Source organism: Alternaria hordeiaustralica (genome assembly GCF_023758085.1).
Source record: "Alternaria hordeiaustralica strain BMP 2776 chromosome Unknown scaffold_1, whole genome shotgun sequence".
In the NCBI taxonomy this organism is placed as follows: Eukaryota; Fungi; Ascomycota; class Dothideomycetes; order Pleosporales; family Pleosporaceae; genus Alternaria; species Alternaria hordeiaustralica.
Genome location: NW_026056773.1, coordinates 1,557,598 through 1,576,615, shown reverse-complemented (window position 1 = coordinate 1,576,615; position 19,018 = coordinate 1,557,598). Strand labels below are relative to the sequence as shown.

General features: G+C 52.1%; 5 protein-coding genes and 1 non-coding gene across 6 annotated transcripts; 2 read left to right on the top strand and 4 right to left on the bottom strand.

Annotated features, from left to right (window-relative positions):
* Window positions 1-3,398: 3,398 nt before the first annotated feature.
* J4E84_000478 (uncharacterized protein) lies at window positions 3,399-4,373 on the top strand (the record flags this gene model as incomplete). The annotated part of the gene is made up of 1 exon (XM_049383117.1): window positions 3,399-4,373. The coding sequence occupies one exon, from the start codon at window positions 3,399-3,401 to the stop codon at window positions 4,371-4,373; it is 975 nt and encodes a 324-aa protein (XP_049248635.1).
* A 2,566-nt stretch (window positions 4,374-6,939) lies between these two features.
* J4E84_000477 (uncharacterized protein) lies at window positions 6,940-8,164 on the top strand (the record flags this gene model as incomplete). The annotated part of the gene is made up of 3 exons (XM_049383116.1): window positions 6,940-7,068; window positions 7,116-8,069; window positions 8,123-8,164. The coding sequence occupies 3 exons, from the start codon at window positions 6,940-6,942 to the stop codon at window positions 8,162-8,164; spliced, it is 1,125 nt and encodes a 374-aa protein (XP_049248634.1).
* A 946-nt stretch (window positions 8,165-9,110) lies between these two features.
* J4E84_000476 (uncharacterized protein) lies at window positions 9,111-10,788 on the bottom strand (the record flags this gene model as incomplete). Its single annotated transcript, XM_049383115.1, has 4 exons — window positions 9,111-9,362; window positions 9,418-9,833; window positions 9,882-10,399; window positions 10,448-10,788. The coding sequence occupies 4 exons, from the start codon at window positions 10,786-10,788 to the stop codon at window positions 9,111-9,113; spliced, it is 1,527 nt and encodes a 508-aa protein (XP_049248633.1).
* A 2,289-nt stretch (window positions 10,789-13,077) lies between these two features.
* Window positions 13,078-14,875, bottom strand: J4E84_000475 (uncharacterized protein; the record flags this gene model as incomplete). The annotated part of the gene is made up of 2 exons (XM_049383114.1): window positions 13,078-13,208; window positions 13,300-14,875. The coding sequence occupies 2 exons, from the start codon at window positions 14,873-14,875 to the stop codon at window positions 13,078-13,080; spliced, it is 1,707 nt and encodes a 568-aa protein (XP_049248632.1).
* Window positions 14,876-17,678: 2,803 nt separating this feature from the next.
* On the bottom strand, window positions 17,679-17,824 carry J4E84_000474. Its single transcript has one exon. It is a non-coding gene; the product is annotated as a tRNA-Ser (tRNA).
* Window positions 17,825-18,003: 179 nt separating this feature from the next.
* Window positions 18,004-18,924, bottom strand: J4E84_000473 (uncharacterized protein; the record flags this gene model as incomplete). Its single annotated transcript, XM_049383113.1, has 3 exons — window positions 18,004-18,731; window positions 18,779-18,791; window positions 18,841-18,924. 3 exons carry the CDS (start codon window positions 18,922-18,924, stop codon window positions 18,004-18,006), a joined length of 825 nt encoding a protein of 274 aa, XP_049248631.1.
* Window positions 18,925-19,018: the final 94 nt, after the last annotated feature.

The following is a 19,018-nucleotide window of genomic DNA, read 5'->3' as shown; positions in this document are numbered from 1 at the left end:
CATCGCTTAGGCCGTCAAATGATCACGGAACTGTTATGGCTTAGGGCTAAGAAGCCTCCCCATATATTTTCGATAGCTGCCATGACTGTTGCATCTTCTTATCGCGCTGCGGCGTTGATTGGAAAGGCGAGCGACCGTTGAGGGAAGTTGAGCCGCAGGGTTGGGCTTCATCGGCGTATCGTCACATGCACACTGGCTGATCATTAGTAGTCTGGAGTATGACACTGCTGCAAACAATACTTTGTGCGTGTAGAACATACCCCAACGTGCAGTCGCGGATTACAATCACATGGCAAGCGGGTCTTGACGCTCACGTTGCCGTTGCCAATGCTTCCACAATCGTACAAGCCTGCCTATCCACGCGACAAAACGCGTTTTAAGCGCCAAAGACTACAACATGGGTTCTGCTGTCCCCTGATGATCACACCCTGATGCAATAATGTCCGTGTATGATGCTGTAAAGTTTCTCCTCACATGAGCGCTCGTCTCTTCATCTGCTCTTGATGGGTGGACGTTGAATTTACGTTTAGGCTACCTAGGTATGATCAGCCATACCTACTTGAGCTGATCCGATACTCTGGATCCATGTGGCAAGAGGCCCGCGGGAGAGTTATCCCCACTGACAAACCACAGGGTGGTACTTAGCGCGAGGCAGTGGTAGGACCGACTGGTCCGCGGAGCATGCTTTCGCTGGACCAATCTCGCCCCGAAGCATTCGTCTCCGTCCATCGCATGCCAGTCTTCGAAAGTCTTTTACGGATATAAGTGGGCGTATCGAGCGGTTGTGTAAGGCTGCCCTCATGGTGGCTCAGAAATGCCATCATGGTCCATGCGGTTTCGCTAAAACCCGATCTTGCAAAGAGAATCCGATCCTTCCGCACCAGTGTATGGTCTACTGCCGTGCGATCGATGAGCTGCATGTAGTCTTACGTAGACACGTAACGCGCTCAAAATCTTGCAGAGCATATGCTATGCTTGTAGCGCTGTATTCGGCCGCCTTATTTTTTTCCCTACTCCGTTCCTGACACAAAGTCCCCTACGAACCTCTCTCCGCAGGTGTTCTATTTATACCTGGCTACGTCTTTTTCGACTGAACGCACCCAACGAAGCTGCTGGCGTGTTTTTGCCGTCAGCCACAATGAACATCGATCACGAATCGACTGTCTGCAAATCATTTATAGACAGGAACGGCAATGGCGCTTGTCGGTATGTCTCTCGTCCGCCGTGTTCTGAATCTTCTGATGCGATGTATGCTAACACCTACAATATGCAAGCGCGGTCACCAAACAAGGATTTGTAGGCTTTTTACATGGTAATCCTGCAGATCGAATTCGGCCGTGTACGTGAATCGGGTTCTAAGAATGGGTACGATCGCGACGGTTCAGTGTTCGTGAAGTTGCTGCCGTTTCGTCAGTCGGTGGACTGCTGCTCGCAAGCCGTGGTACGCAGTTGGCGAATCTGGCTTTGAAAGGTGCTCGTAGGAACTTGGGACCCTCGACGACAGCGGGTGTCCAGATCGCGCCGGTGGCGTCCGCAGATGAAGTGCAGAAGCAAATCTGTGACCGTGAGATAATAGGAAATATCAGCTGGATGGCGCCTGCGCTTGTGAAATGTGGCTGCGATGCCGAATCTCCATTATCAGGCTCGGCCTGAGCTGGCACCTTTGCTGGCATCTCACCTTCCGCGCGCTCCATGATCCGGCTCCGGGGTTTCCAAGTCATTTCTGAGTGTGCGGGGACGCAACTGCAAAGGCTCAACGGTACAGGGTCCTCTACCAAGGGATCCGCCCACATTTCATGCATTCGGTTCACCGTCGAGATTCGTACGTATTCTCGGCCTGCGAAGCTCACGCTAAGCAGTGTTACTGTGGTGTCGCACGCTTTCACTGCTTGCGGAACTCCTGTCAGTCGGTCTTGAGTGTATGGTCCGGCTGTTCTCTCTCGGAAATTCGTTGGGTGCCACGTCTGGCCCGGTGCTTGCGATAGTTGGTCATTGCAGGTACGGCTAAGGAGTGTTGCCAGCGGGCAGGGTGTGTGGATGGTCTCGGCTAGGACGGATTCGTGTGATCGGGGAGTTCGTGGGCGCACGCGTGGACGGCAAGACAACACGAGCGTTGAGGATGGCAGTCTCGTCAGGGTGCGAAGGCTCTGGTTTCCAACGTCGAAACGAGGTTCTGAACTATGCTAATCTGAGCAACTCTTGGCGATGCAGTTCGAGAGGTAGGTCAGCAGCCCCGATGCGGATGCAGTCTGCGCTTGCTGTGGATCGCGACCCAGTACAGCTGAAGAGTAGTACTGGTAGTTCAAGAAATACAGCAGCCTTCGTGCTGATGAGCTTCCTCAGGTAGCTATTTGACCTGCTCGAGACCTCGATACGAATCAGTCTTTTTGGACTAGAATCACATCCGGCGGCCAGTTGTCAGAGTATTTGACCGATAGACTGGCGGGACTGGGCTGATCCTCGAGATCTTTGGGCAGATGCGGCCCTGCGTACGGGGCACACAAGACACTGGGTGCATAGCAAAGTCTCAGCACCCGATACCCACTTACCTAAGCACCTGGAGAGGGTTTGGGATCCGAGCGCCGCCCTTCTACGGGCTCTGACTGGCTGCGGGATCTTTTCCCGCAGCCAACTTTCACCTAGCAAGGGCCACCAGCATTGAGCGGGTGAGGTCCAGTATCGAAGATTGGCCTTCATCGAGGCAGTCATGGGCTTTGCACGAATGCCGTATCTTCAATACACAGTCTAGTCTATGAGCAACAGCGTGACGTTGCACCCCGATCCACCCAGCATCGACCGACAGACCGGCCATCGAACGTTTTCGACGGGTGAGTTATACGCTCAACTCCCCTTTTCAGCGCGTCAGAGGGTAAAGCATATACTCTGGCAAATGACTAATGTTATCAAGACTACGTCGGAGAGTTGAACAGCCTGCGACTCCGTAGCATATCTAGCCCACACCTGCCTCGCTTCCACGTGCCCTGCTTGAGCGCTCTTGATTTCTGTCCAAGATTGCCGAGAGGATCCTACAGATGTCACTGCTTCGGTAAAGGCTACGCGCAAACTCCAGAAGTCGTCCGAAGGGTCCCTGAAACGACACAATTACGTAGTTGTGGTACGCACTTCCGATATTAGCCATTTTGTCGATTCATGACGAGCGCCATCGTCGAGGGATCGGGCTCGAGGCGAAGGGCACATCCCCACTAGCTAATACGGCGACAGGTACACTTCGATTCGAACCTGGGATTTGGATTTCCTATACATGGGGTAACTCCGGTTCCCAGCCTACACATGAAACGTATTACTGACTTCATACAGTAAATTCCGCTCTAGGAGCGGCTGGTAAGTGGATCCATGAGGTTGCGGCGACAAAGTCCGCTGATCTGCACAAGCCTTACATGTCGAGCGCGCCGCGTCAAATGTCAGTGTCCTGCTTCCAGGCACTCCTTGCCGTACTGATAGTCCTCCCAGGTGACGAGACCCGTCCAGTATGCAAAGCATGCGGCAAGAAAAACCGTCCCTGTCAGTGGGAGGAGCCTCATACTAAGTTCAAGGACTACCGGCCTGACGGGCCCTCTTCCAGTCGATCTGCTGCCGGCGGTACTGATGAGGAAACCGAGACCAAAGAGGACCTGATGGATGTTGACGGTGTCGATGGGGTCGATAACATCAGTCGAACAGAAGGAGCCGTTCGTGCAAACAGTTTCAGCGAGGAAGGCTTGAGCCGGAACACTTCACCGAGAAGGCGGAAAAACAGTCGGACCGATGGGACATCGGAAGGCCCATCGACCAGCGTCTCCTCACCGTCGGCTCAGCTATCGCCAGGCTCGCCTTACTTTGTTCCCCGATCTAAGAGCACAACGGGTGGCGTGTCGGTGGCGAGTTTGCTGCAGTCGCACGACCCGGACGGCATGCCAGAGGGCTCGCTGCCGATGCACACCCGCCAGGCCATGCAGCAGCCGAATGCGCATTCGCATAACCGTAGAGACATGCCAGATGGAACTAGAAACTACTCACCCCGGCCTGTTCCTTTGACGCATGAAGAGGCCTTGCTCGTGCACCACTACACCGAACATCTTGGCCGCTGGCTTGACTGCACCGACGCCACTCGTCAATTTACGCTGGGCGTACCGGAGAAGGTCAAACAATGCCCGGTACTTTGCCATGCCGTCATGTCATTTGCTGCTCGCCACTGCAGAAAAGACGCGACAGCCGAGGCGGCCTATCAGCGTTGCATCGCCCTGCTCATCGAACGATTGAATGAGCAAGCTGCTAGCCACGACGAAACGCTTTTGTGTGCGATCGTCATACTGCGGTTCTACGAGCAGCTAAATGGTGCGTACTATAGTATGCATTGCGTCTCTCATGCCTAACAAGTCCTTCTAGTCCCGTCCAGTACCGGTTCTGATGATGAACAGCACCTCGCAGGCTGTTCGGCCATTATTCGATCTTCTCAGGGAAATCACTATGTAGATCCATCAGCGCCCACGTTGCGCGAAGCTGCTTTTTGGGTCTATGTCCGCCAGTGCCTCTACAATGCCACTATCAATCAGCAACCCCCTGATATCGATTTTTCTTTGCAGCTACACCCAACCCCAAGCTCACTACGAGATGCGCACCCGCTGGCTCGACTAAGACTGGAGACGGCCTGGTCCAATCAAATGACTTGGAATCTTGCATGTGTCGTCAACTTCTGCTTCGACGGCAAGGAGCCACAAAACGAAAAGGCTTACAAGATGCGGCGATGGAACGAGCTGTGGGATCTTGTCCAGACGTGGATGCATGGTAGACCGGACGGCTTCAATGCAATTTTCGAAGGCCCAGCCGGCGATGGGGGCTGCTTTCCTGAGATTCTCTTCACAGCCGACTGGCACGGTAAGTTATCTAACATGTCCTTCCACGCAAATGCTCACACTACCATCAGCTGTATCGTTTGGGTTCTATCATTTTGCCTGTATCATGTTGCTTCGATACAAGCCAGGCCCCAAGTTCGCAATCCGCAACGTCGGCAGCCTGTCTGAAACAGATGTAAGGACCAAAGTTACCAAACAGCACGAACATTTGCTTATTGAAGTAGAATCAGATCTTGACGCATGCTCGCGCCATTTCCGGGGCTAGTAATAGCTCACCGGAGACTGTCCCACTAGCAATCACCGTCTGTCACACCATCTTTATCTGGGGACCTCTTGTATGCGACCCAAAAGAGAGAGATCAGGTAGTACAGCTTTTAAACAACTTCGAGAAAAACCATGTGTGGCCGACGACGTGGATCAGTAACGCATTGAAGGCCGAATGGGGTATCCCAACATCGTCAGCTCCTGTGGCTTAGCTCATGAAGTAGAAACTCGAGCCGGCATTGACTCTTGGCCTACCCAAAACCAGCTTGGGTCGGTTGTGGAATAGGACCACAAGAAGAAGGTGGATGTGAAAGATGATGAAACCCATACAAGACATTTATTGTGCAAAACAAAGCGCTCAGTGTCTGGAAGCCAGTACCGTCGTGTCTAAGTCATACCCGCGAATCATTCTGGTATAATCCATACCAGCTTTGGACGCCATGGTCAGCTGCCTGTATCCCGTCACTTTGTCCCCTTCATGTAGCTCTAGAACTCGACGCAGAACTCCCATTATCATGCGAGAACATGGATGTCTCTCAACCCGGGAGCTTCCAGCAGTCAACCGAACTTGTGCAATCCGGGAAGATATACCTTCCGAGGATTGGGAGCTCGGGTAACAACTCCGAGTGGAATCCATATAATGTCACAGCTACATCTTACTATACAGTAACAATGCCTCTCTTGGAAATAGTACTTTCTCGTGTGCTGATCTCTGTTTTCACGTGCAATCATTCGCCCCAATGAATTCTTTCAGATAATCTCACATCCAGGGCTGCATTGTTCGGCTCGGTTCACCGAAGATTGCCTGAGCTGTACGCATGTCCCGTGGCCGGTGGCCAGAAGGATGTGGAATCTGTTAGTGAAGCAAGCTGAAAGTCGTGTGTGGCGCAGCACATCTAGATCACTAAACTACCCGTTTCGTACGCTGCTGCCTGAGTTACCGTGATTACGCGCTTGATCACGATACCTGTGTTGAAACCTTGCTAGAGCACCCCTTGTAGTATCATAAATCGTACTGTTTGCCATAGTACGCGTCTTGTCGATCTTGGATATTCAACAGATGCTTGCATTTCGTCCCACATGCCACCACCAGTTTGACCGTAAGGCAGCTGGCTGAAGCCAAGACGAGAAGCTCTTTTTGCATCCGAAAGCCTCGCAACAAAGCACCGATATCCGGCAGCTGCGGTCGCTTATTGCACGTCTGGGAGCGCTACGTGAGTATCACCTAGATATTACTGTGATGCATATGGCCTTGTACAACGCGTTATACCTGCATTCCATCAATTGCTAGGTATGTAGCAGACCGGCAATGAAGAACACAAAGCGCATCTTCCCGTGCGAAGTTGATTAGCATGTGCCTGGTTGCTGACTTGATATGTTGAAGGGATGACCGTTGAGCAGCTACGTCATTTCACGGCCGGATATCTGTCCCGGGCCAATCCCTTCGCGTAAGTCGTAACGAGGTGCCAGAGCCCGGTCACGGGAGTCTTGGTACATCAAGTCCTCATCGGGTCCGTTGAGATCTGCATAGCGCGACACGGATACCCATCCACCCCACAGCGTACCTTTAGCATGCATTCCTCTCTGCAAAGCCCCTTATGGGGCGATAACCCGAGATGCCTTGGGTGACGCCTCAGTCGGACGCCACTGGACAAGTCCCCCCTTGCCTAGGTACCTCCGGGCCTCTACCATTTGATAATCTTCGCCTCCGGATGTGAAGCACTCATGTGTACTTCTTGATTGAACAACAGTCAAGCTTAGTATGCGTCGCAACGACTCAGCAACAGACCATGGAAGCCTACAGGTTCATACGAGAGAGACCATGAAGAGTGCATTGGACCTCCGCATTCTAGGGGTCTGTTGCGGAAGTGGGTTAAACCAGCTTGACTTCGCGCTGGTCCGGTATCTGCAAGCCTCCCCTAGTGCTACGCTGTATCTAGAACTCATCCAAGTTAGTGTTGTTCATACTGTCGCCCTGCAAATGCTGACGAACGATAGTGCGGTTCGCTACCTACCTCACCTCCTGTTCGAAACCACATCCTCACTTCCATCCGCGAAGTTGAGCGCAACTCCTCACTAGCGACACGCCTCAACGCGCTGCTCGGTTACTTGTTCTCCAATGGCATTACCACTTTCTGTGAGAAGCATTGCATACCACTCGCATCCATAAACCTGGTCGGCACACACACATCGGGCTTGAGGCGACCTGACATGCCTGAAACAAACGACCTGAGCACGCACCCGCTGGGATGGAACGCCAATATAAACACTGAGATTGGTGTCAACACTGTCTTCGACTTTGCTGTCATTGAAGCTGGGTCTTTGAGACCTCAAGTTTCCCCCGTCGCCTACATTGATCAACTCTTCTTGAGACACTCTTCCAAGTTTCGAGCTTGTGTGAACATTGGCGAGCTTGCGAATTGTAGCTTCATTCCTCCTCGGTCGAAGGGAGATGCTCGAGGGACAAATTGTCGCGACTGCGGGCCTGGAAGCGTGTTCATTGACTACGCCATGAAGTACTGCACTTCAAACGATCGGAACAATGACAACGACGGGGAGTATGCAGCGCCGGGGAAGCCCAATCAAGCTATCGTCACACGGTTCCTCCAGACGCACGATTACTCTCGCGTCTTGCCTTCTTTAAGCATAGCCCGGGATATGTTTGGTGAACATGAAGCCCAACGAGTCGTTGATGAGTGCATCTTCATGAAACTCTCTGAAGCAGACATAATCGCTACCGTTACCCGTATAACGGCCGAGAATATCTTGAAGCAGTATCGCAGGCTCCTCGCGCTCCGCTTTCCTGCCGGCCAGGACGTCGACGAACTCTTCATCAGCGGCCCGAGTGCGCGCAACGCGAACATCATAGACTACCTCGAAGCGGAGCTCCCCGAGAGCGTGATCACAAAGCCATTCGACGATATAGGCATACCAGGCGATGCGAACGAGGCCGTGTGTTATGCACACCTTGCATTGGAATCGGTGCTGGGACAACCAACACGCAGTTCTACGGAATTATCGCGGCCTTGGAGTCAGTCGGGTCATGATGCTGTACTGGGAAGGGTGGCGCGGGGCGAAAGTTGGGAAACCCTAACGGCCCAGCTGCAAAAGTTTGGCGATGGGAAGCCTCGCAATTTGGCGCAGAACGTGGAGATAATCGGCTATCGAGGATCTGGGAGTGAAATGATGGCACGAGCACGATGACGGGTGGAAAGTAGAAGATGGCAATGCCGTACGTGTTTTCTGGGGCAGAGCGGTGATGCGCTCTCTCCCGCGGAGCTCCTTTTGAAGGCAATCTTTTTACGTCACAGGGAGCATGGAGCTCGACGCACAACTCGGCGAGGTGTTTGAACAGCAAAGCACGCGTACACCTGTCAATCTGATGACATGCGTCTTTACATTCCAGGTGTTCTTTCCGCGATGCTTCTGAATGCAGCTCAGCTTTGGCGTACCTAGGCAGTATAGATATGGCTTCAGGCGTCAAATACAAGATTGCTCCGGACAAACATGTCTTACGCAACTAGCATGAGATGCACATGCTAAATCATGTCTTTGTTCTGCACTACATTTCCCTTAACATGTAGCGCTCATCACAACGTCTAGATATCCATTGCCAGATCTCGTCAGGCGGAAATTCGTGTTCTCGAATAGGCAAACCGGGCGCAATCGAATAGCATCATTACATCCATCGCGACGTTGCGTGGTCATCGTTACAATACGATACTCAACCAAACAATCATCATGATACGAGGTAGCGAGCCAAGAAGTTTGCGTTGCACGTACGTCGCATGTCACAACGTCTTTCACCGGAGGCGAGCAGGAGCGACCCGCTCATCGTGCACTATGAGACTGCGCATCGTAAGCCCAGTCCTTCGATCGATTGTATCATTCAAATTCCAATCGTAGTGCGCGAAGCTGTGATAAGAATAAACCGAATAATTGTCTCGCTAATTACAAAATCTACTGGCCTCCTTGCTGAGCAATTGTCCTGCTTCAAGGGACTGCGGTTGTGGTGACAGTCTCGTTTTGTTTGCCTGCGATGATGTCGCGCATGATGCGCGCCTTTTGTTGCTCTTCTGCCTCACTGCTGACATCCTTGAAAACCTGGTCCATCTCCTCCAAAGTCTTGCCAGATGTCTCCGGGACTACGAAGAATGTGAAAACAAAGGCGAGTCCACAAAAGACGGCGAAGAAGGTGTAGGCTCCGTAGCCGGTGTTTTGAACAAGAGGAGGAGTGATCAACCCCTGGTATACAGGTCAGTCGCTAGTCACAGACAGTAAAGACGAAGGGAAGACTTACGATGATGAAGTTGTTGAACCAGTTGGAGCACGTTGAGAGTGCAACGCCCTTTGCTCGCAAGGAAGATGGGAAGATCTCCGAAGGCATAGCCCACGGGACGGGTCCCCAAGTAGCACCGAAGCTGAACATGTAGAAGAATAGGAAGGCAACGGCAACCCAGCCTTCTACTGCAAAGTCCAGCCATCGTCCACCAAACTTGCCAACCAAGACAGCGATGATGAGATGGCAGATAAACATGAGAGCAGCACCGGTGAGGAGTAGTGGCCGGCGCCCGAAGCGATCCATGGTCCATAGACTTGTTGCGACACCAACGAGCTGCGTGCAGTTGATGATGCCGGAAAGTAGAAGCTGCATCTCGTAGTCCTGGCCTAGTGTTTCAAAAAGAGAGGGCGAATAGTAGATCAACGCATTGATACCTAGAGTTGTGTTAGTATTTTCTCACGTCGGGGTAAGGAGGAACATACCAACAAACTGCTGGAAGAACATGATGCCAACTCCGACGACAGTGCGCTTCCAACATCCATGTCTAAAGCAGTCGAGCCAAGACTGAACCTCAAGCTTGAACTCGTTCGTGCGAGTTTTGGCCTGTAACTCAGGGTGCCTCTCAACGCTCACTTCGTGGTTGAAGGTAACTTCTGCGCGGATTTCGCACCATTCTTGGAAGATGCGTGGGTCGTCAGTGGGAAGCTTGCGGAGCTTGCCCAGGACGACTAGGGCTTCGTCGTCGCGGCCTTTGCTGGCGAGCCATCTTGGAGAGAAAGGCAGGAAAACAATGCCAGCACCCAGAATAAGACCAGGAATCATCTGGATAAGGAACGGGAGACGCCATGACCATTCGCCGGCCATGAAGCGTGTACCATAGGTTGTCCAAAAGGCGATCACGATGCCGAGGACGATGCTGAACTCCTGCAGGACGAGAAGAGCACCGCGGATCTCCGGTGGCGCAATCTCAGAGATGTAGAGTGGGGCGATAGTTGCAAGACTACGCGTGGTTAGCATCTATCCCGTGTACAAACATGGCTCAACATACGCTCCAATTCCCCATCCTCCGATCAAACGTCCGACCGTCAACATGGCGTAGTCCATTGCTGCTGTTTGTAGAATGCTTCCGATCGTGAAGATGACGACTGCGACGACGATGGAATACTTCCTGGAGAGTTTGTCTGCAATCCAGCCGGCAAAAAGGGCACCGATCAGTGCGCCTAACTCCAGCATAGCAGTCATCAGGCCCTTCCAGAAACCAGCTCCTGAAGCTTCACTCGAGACACGCGGAAACCGGTCGAGGAATTGATCCATGACGAGCGTTACGGAAATGACACCCTGATCGTATCCAAAGAGAAGACCTCCAATCGTAGCAAAGGCTGCACACATGGCAACGTAAGGGTTGGAGAAGAGGCCGCGGAAACCTGGCTCTGGGATTAGCCCACGTGTGATTGAGGTTCCACAAAGTGATATGCATACCTGCTGGTCCATAAGGCTCCCGAGTCACCGTTCCCTGTTTGCTAGGGAACGGAGACATTGCCTCGCGCTGCTCATAAGGGGCGCTCTTGATCGAATCTTGTCCACCCATGATGACGTGCAGTGATATGGGTCGTGTCTTGTTGAAATCGCCTGTGTAGTGGATGGCCTGGCTAGGAGGGAATAGTGAATGCGAGGAGGCAATCGACCGCTTTATGCACTTTCGATATCTCGCTTGATGCCGCGTTAACTCTTGTCCGGTGGGTCCACACCATGTACAGTATCTGCCAACGCTAGTGTCAGGCGTCTGACTGCCGTTAAGCGCACATCCGATGACTTCCCAGAACGAACGCCAAGGAGTGTGGATGGAATGCTAGGAACCACCACGGCCGGCGTTTTCTGAAGCGGCTTCACGTTAGCTCAGCTTCACACCTACCTCTTGCGACCTTCTGTCTGTTACGTTCGTGGGTGACTTGAGATGCCAGCGCGGTGTGCGCATGTGGGGTTTGTGCTGTTGAGGCTACGCCGCTTGGATCGGAAGATTCGCTCGAAGTTTCTGTGGGACCCTTGCGTCCGAGACTGACCGAGCTGCTCTGCTACGGATCGTGAGAATCAGTAGCAATTGCATGATGAACGTCTTGATGCTAATCATGAAATTAGATCGCGTGACATTGGTCTCCGAATTTGCTTCTGAGAGGCTGGCATTGGCTCCGCAAACCTTCAAAACCCCTGCTGCCGGCGTCATACGCCTTTCTCCGCATCTTCAAAGGCCGCGGTGACCGTATGGGGTGCTCGGAGACCCCAGAAAACGCGCGCGAGCGTGCCAGTGCTACCCCGGATTCCCCAAAATTAGGCTCGCGTCGTTCCGCGCTGTGCAGTTGTCCAGTTGGGTAAACGTCCTTTCAAAGCTGACCATCTCAAGGGAAAAGCTGCCGGCGAAAGTGGAGGTCGCGGCGGGAATTCCTGCTTCAAGCGAAGGTTAGTGGAAGCTAGGTGCGGGACTAACCCCGATCAGCATCGGAAGGGAAGAGTCGCCGACAAGTGGGCCGCGCTACTGAAGGGACAGTAATTCTAACCGCCGACCTGTCATCCTTCCGATATCACGCACGACGTCACTACGTCTTTCGATCACTCATCAGCTCAGTTCCAATACAAGACAGAAACGTGGGGTCTCCACATCCCCTCTCACCCGTTCATCTGGGGGAAAGTACGGCGACTGATGTCCGTGGTCTCCCCGGACACTGTAGAGCGGAAGCGGAGTGAACTCTTCTAACCCCTCCACCCAAGAAAGGATGTGATGCATGTCTCGTATGCACTGCACGTTCAATGGCGGCATTCAATAAGATTTCTATGTCCCGATACATACTTCGCGGGACCAAGGGATCACATAACGGAACCGAAGGAACGAGCAAATGGTATTCCGTTTCATGCTTCCATTACAGCTGCTCTAACACTCTACAAAGTCCTTGTCCTACCCTGAAAAGTTCCAAAACATGACATTTCACCTCATCCATGTAGCCTCGCCATGCCCACAATCAGGCGCTTGTCTCCATGAAAGCCCACCCTCTCCCCATTCATCAACATAGTAATGCGATGGGTGGTCGAGACGGGCGCGCCAGCACGAGGGCGTACAATTTGTCCTCTGCGTCATCTCGCGTCGTACAGCGCGAAAAAATGCTGCTGGCAGGACCCTCAATTCCTCCACTAGTGGAATGGCATCCTGAGACAGCAATTGCTCAGGGTCAGGGAGAAGGTACGCGAACAAATCCACCAAAAGCGTACGCAGACGTGAACGAGAAACCGAAAACTTATACGTGTATAAGACGACATCGTCCAGCTCGAGGCGCCAATCATGGATATGCACATAGGTAAACGAATCCATGACATCGTTCATCCAAGCCCTGTCGTCGATCTGCTCGCCAAAAATGTATGCGCGAGCCAAGAACATGAGAACCTCGTCAGCGGTAGAAGGAGTGAGTCGACCAAGGGAAGCCATGGTAGGAAGCCTACCACGACCTAGCCACTCCACGTATTCTTTAACCACTCGGCTGGAGAATTGTTCGCCCACGAAGTGGGCCCATACTTTTCCAGAAGCTGAGTAGACGTTTCCATGTCTATTGAAGTAATCCGTGTTCCTCGCCAGGGTGTGTTGGTAAGCCATTGCGGATCTATCATACTGGTGATTTACAACCAGCTCTACAACTAAATCAGGGTCCGCTTGGATTGGGGTTGGTCGAGGTGTTCTGCGTTGATCTGGAGTCCATCGAGCCGGAGGCGTTGCAGGCACGTTGGATCTTCCGAGTGGTGTTCCGCTTGCTGAGCCATAAGTCGACCTAGCCGTGCCATGATTGTTCCGCTCTGGTTCCAACGATCGCCGGTTCTGATTAGATTGTGCGAGACCGTTAGACAGCGGTGCTGGCCGACCATAGGGAAAGCCGCTTCCTTGATTCTGCGGCCCGGTGGAAGCTGATGGCGTGGCGGAATTGGAAGGTCGTGGTGCTCGCGGGCCATGGGGGATCTCGATTTCTTGGTTCCGCGGCCCAGTGGAAGCTGACGGCGAAGCGGTAGACTTTTTCAAGATCCCTCGAAGAGGAGGCTTCGACCTACCATGAGACTTCGACTCCGGGGCTGACGAAGACGAAGCTTGTGTCTGGGCGCCTTGGTTGCGGGTGATACTTTCGGGTCTGGCCGGCGGTTGTGGCCCAAACCATGGCTCTGTCTGGGTGCCCTGGTCTCGAGTAGCATTTTTGGGCTTGACTGGAGGCAGTGGAGGCGTCCATGGCTCTGTATTGGTGCCTTGATCTCGAGTAGGGTTCTTAGGCGTGACTGGGGGCAGCGGCGGTGTCCATGTTTCTGTTTGGGTACCTTGAGCTTGAACAGAAGTCTTAGACTGTTGTGACTGTGCCGGCAATTGTGTTTGAGCCTGAATGGCAGCCTTGGCCTTGGCAGGCTGTGCCGGTAGTGGTGTCTGGGTGTGTTGCACTTGAGTGGGTGGCTTGGACTTGGCAGGCTGCTGCAACTGTGCCGGTGGTGGTGTTTGGGTGTGTTGGACCTGAGTAGAGGACTCAGAATTGCTCGGCAGTGGTAGCTTATCAGCAAGGGGTCGCGCAGTCGCAGGCTGCTTCACCATTTTCTGAGTAGGTGGTGCAAGTCGATCGTTGGGCTTCGACTTTTGGACAGGCAATTCGGACGACGCTCGTGCTTTGTTCCCCAGATTCTCGGTAGGCTCATGGGTTTCTTCAAGCTGTGCTTTGAGAGGCGGCGATGATAGCGCCCGATGAGCTTCGAGAGGAGCTGAAGGCTCGTCGTTCACAATTCCAGGTGCTGCTTCATCCTCGATCTTTGGCCGGCCCACAACTTTATCAGCTGAAACGATTGTGCCCTGCTTCTCTTCACTATCTGTTACTTCAACGTTTTCTTTCAATGTCTGTTTTCCGAGCGAAAGATGCTTGAGCTTATCGCCTAGATCGTCTTCAAAGTTTGTGGTGTCTTGGAGCTGTCCAGCATCTTGAGACTTCGCAACATCAGTGACGATTTTCTCACCAAAGGACCATGAGTCGGGAGGATCTTGGCTATCAGGAAGGGTATCACTAGAGACATCTCCAGCGTCTGATACGTTGCTTGTCTTTTTCTCTTGCGTTGACGGCGTCGTAGTCCAAGGTGTCTCAGTTTCGGCGACATCGGGCTCTTGCTGTGGAAGCTCGTCCTGCGGGTCGACGTTCTTGACTGGCTCAGTTTCAGTTATATCCTGTGCCTGTTCTGTAGTCGGAGTGGATTCGATGGGCTCTTCGGAAGTTTCGGCAACGTCATCCGGTTCGCGTGTCGCATCGTCTTCGGCATCATCACGATCCCAAGCTGAGGAAGAGTTAAGGTCCTCCAAGGTTCTGGTCTTGTTCTCTTCTTGCTTGTCGCTCATGCCGCCCCGTCCCTTCTTTTTCTTGCTCGAACTGGCTACCCCATCGGCGCCGGAGGCGCCCTTCTTCTTATTCTTGCCTCCCATCTTTCTGATTGCTGACGTTTGCTTAAGAATGAGGCTCAGGTGACTCTTGGTGGAGTTTGATGGAAGTTCTCGTTGAGTGGTGTAGAGTAAAGCAGTGCAGTGTTGAGGTATTGAGTCGAGGGATCGGGGGTTTATATAGGCTAGGGGAGTGGCAGAACGACAGCTACTCAGTCGGTCGGCGCAAGTGCACGCACCTATTGGAGACAGCCACCGGGCACTGCGATACATTGTCCAGCGTGGTTGCGGTAGCGGTGATGAGTGAAATGCAACTGAAGTGAAAGACATTCACAATCGCGCATCGTAGCGTGCGCTGAATATCTTCCAGGCATCGTCAAACCTCTAAGATATGACCTTTTGTAGTGGGACGCACCGAACTTCATGGCTTGGTTTCAAATACTAGAACATTTAGAAGAGTATATACTGCTGCATACTGTGAAACAAGGTGCTTAGGAGATACACCCGCATCGCAATTATATACTGTGTTACTTAACTGCATTGTGCCCGCATTCATGCACCAGACGTTCAACAAAGCAACAATCTTTTGTATGCAAACGAGGAAGCCTGCTAGTCTAGTCTGTATCGTGAGGAAAGTCTTCATTGATGAATCGACCTTTGAAAAGGCCCCAATGCCGCACGATGAGCTCCCTCTTATTATTAGAGAGAAGACACCTCGCACCAAAGACGCGCACATGCTGTGAGCACATGCAGATCTCATTGTAAGGTAAAACTTAAACAGGGCTGCAGGATACGTTGAAGCAACACTTTACAAAGTAGGCAGCCTAACGTTGACGTAGGCTCTACGCGACCTTGTCCTTTGAGAGGCACAGAGGTTGGTGTTACATAGTTTCTCTTGCCTGAATAGTGTACAGTTGGAAAGTTGCCACCCTTCAGTCGCTGATGGTGTTGTCACCGGTGAATGGCTTAAACCAATTTTGTATGCTAGTAACATGTTGAAACATATCTGCGGTGGCGAGAGAAGTTGTGAGTCCACGGATTGCTGCGAGGTCGGCTAGAGTGAATTAGATTTGCGATTGCGCACGAACGAATACAAACTGGTAGCAGAACATACATTTCTCAGACTTCGTTCAGCATAGGCCAATAACTTTCCGTGTCCTCATCCCATGGGCGCGAAAGTTTCTGTATCGAATTTATCCTCGGTATCGCATCTAAAACGTCCACCAATGCTTCGCGAGGCAAGCGATTGAAGTCTGGCCTTCGATCCTCGTCCTGAAGGGTAGCATATGCACACATGTCCGCGGCTAACGCCCTGATGGGCGAGCTTTCGGGTGTGCCACGGTAAAGAACACGTATAGCCTCCTCAGAAGGAAAATCTGGTATACAGAGAATTCTCCGGTCCGGTGGCTTATCTGCGACATCATAACTATCGTTTTGAACACCAGCCATGGTGTTAAGAACAGTCTGCTGGTAATGTCAGTCCAGTATCTGCTCACCAAACACGTATGCGGTCGCAAGGTCGATCCAAACTGGATTGTTTTCCTCGCCATCTTCGAAGGTTCGATAGAGATCGAAGCACCTGGCTGGTACTTTTCCAGAGTACAACCAGTGTGCGTAGGTTTCAACATCTTTTACTGTGTAAGCGGGTAGCTCAATATGATCCGGCCTCTCCCGCATGGCCGCCCATTCAGGCTTCAGGGCTCGGGCGAAGAATTCAGAAGTTCTTGTAAGAATATCTTGATGGACTTGGATCGACACAGCCTCGTGCGCTGGTCCGATCACGAGCGTGATCATGGGTCCTCTCAGACTAGGCCATTCTAGTTAGTTCTGTCTACACATCCCTTTACAGACAAACTTGCCGGAAAGTCTTCGACACTTGAATGCGCGCGTTCGTAGGCTGTGAGATACCATCGCCGCTCTGTGTGATTTCGATGTCGTCATCAGCATCGGTGTGATCTTGCACCATGCTTTCGGCATCGTCAGTCAGATCCATGACTTTTGTCGCGTTCCGAGGGTGACAGCCTGGCGTATCGTCGCTGGTAAGATGCGCACTTGGGTGTGCAATTGCGCGGGGTCTGGGGCAAGAACGCCATTGAGTAAGCGAGGACCTAGGCCGTGATGGCAAGTGGGCGCAGCCCTCACCAGGGGCGGCAACAATTTGTGTCGCATCCTCAAAAGATTTGTTAGGACTATTTTCTTACTAGAAGTGTACATTGTCCTAGACATTTTATACTCACTGAGTTATAATAGTATGTATGTAGCAAAACCCGGAAATGCAACACGGAATTATGACCACTTCTCGTGCCGTTGCGCGTGTGGACAACGATGTAGTCAACTCTATGGACAGCTAGTACTTGTTCAAGCATACATGAAGAGGCTCTAGAGTAGAACCAAGTAAGCGACAGGGGTGCGTTACAAGCCCGTTCTTCGTATACCGGTGGCTTGCTATCTCATCGCGACGTCTTACCACGCGATGCACAAAGGTATCAAAAAGTAAATGAGCAAAAGCAAATCGTAGGATAGTAAGCAAGCCAGGCCAGGAAGGTTTGTATGCTAGGAAAATAGCAGCACAAGGTGGTGGTACTTTTGGAAAGTGCAAAAGGAGTCATGGGGTACCTAGGTATTGACCTTCTGAGAAGATGGACATTTGTTGTGAACCTTGAAGTATTATTATAGTTTGTGTTTGTGCAGCGCAGTAAGCGGTAATTGTTACAAGATTACAAGTCTTAGTGTCGTGGTGGTGCAAAAAGTTGGGCGGTTGGGTGGCCCCAAAACTCCACCATTTCACCCTCAACCTCAACCACAACCGCGCAAAAAAGATGCCACTGTCTACAGGCATTAAATACAACGTCGCGGACAAGATTCGAACTTAGCGACTCTGTTAGATGGGGCTCTGATGTGTGGTTTGGGTGTATGTACCTTGCGAGGCCGAAGCCATTAGATGACTGAATGAAGAATTCAAGTCTAACCCATTAACCACTCTGGCACCGCGACTGATGGTTTGATAAGGAATTTTGCATTTGATGCATCTATGATTAGGATGAGTTGTGCTAGGTTCGCACTGCGGAATGATTTGGGTCTTCGTACATGAACTTGGGCGTGGTGGGGCGCAGTTAAGTCACTTGGGCGCTTATCAGAATTTAGCCATGTCAAACTATGTGTCATTGGAACATCTAAAGACTACTCTTCCCACTAAGTACCCACAGTTTGTCACCGCCCACCTTGCCCTCCTGCTTCAGCTTGTCGAGAATCTGGCGTATCCCCCTCTCCGCCGGTTCCCAGAGATTCTCAGGGTACTCCTTGTATATTACCTTCACAATATCCATAGAACCCATGCCTTGACTCTCCGCAAGTACATCCAACACCTGTTTCTCACGCTGCTTGCGGTGTTTTATATACTCAGTGATTTTTGATGGGCCATCTTCGATGACAGGCCCATGACCGGGATATGCGCGACCTCTAAACTGCGTCGACATGGCGTCGAGGCTCTTCATGTACGCTGCCAGATCTTCGAATACGGCTGTGCCCTGACCCAATACGTTGTCCGCCGTGAACATGGCATCTTCTTCCTCCAACACGAAAGCTGTGTGGTCTGTGGTATGTCCCGGGCAGAAGAAGGCACGTAGGGTTGCGCCTTCCGTCTCGAACTTCTGCCCATCACTTATCGCGAGCCAGTCGTCGCGCGGATCGTTCTTGTAGACCTTCGTGTCGGGAGAGTGCGCGAGTAGGTCGGGGACGCCTTGGATATGATCGTGGTGCCAGTGCGTCAATAGCACTTTATCGATGGCGATGTTCTCCTTTGAAAGGAGCGCTTTGATCGAGGCAATCCATTGTGGTTTGCCTTCGCCAGTGTCAATGAGCAGTCGTGATGCGCCACGACCAACTATGTACGTGTTCGTGCCTAATTTACTTAGAACATATTGACCGTAATATTGCAACCGCATGTACCTTGCAGCGTGAACTTGAGCTTTGTCAGATCGCGCCGTCCCTTAGATGATAACGGCGCTCACCTTGCTGGGGTTGCCGCCCAGAACCCTGATAACCCGATCGCTGACCTGCTCAACCTCTGGAAGCGATACCAAAGATTCTGCCATCTTTGAGTAGAGTGCGCGTGTGCTAGAGGTAGCTGACGGCCATCGCAATCGCGGGCGCATGGTCGCTCCCTCAGGTTACAGCTGGACCAGCACA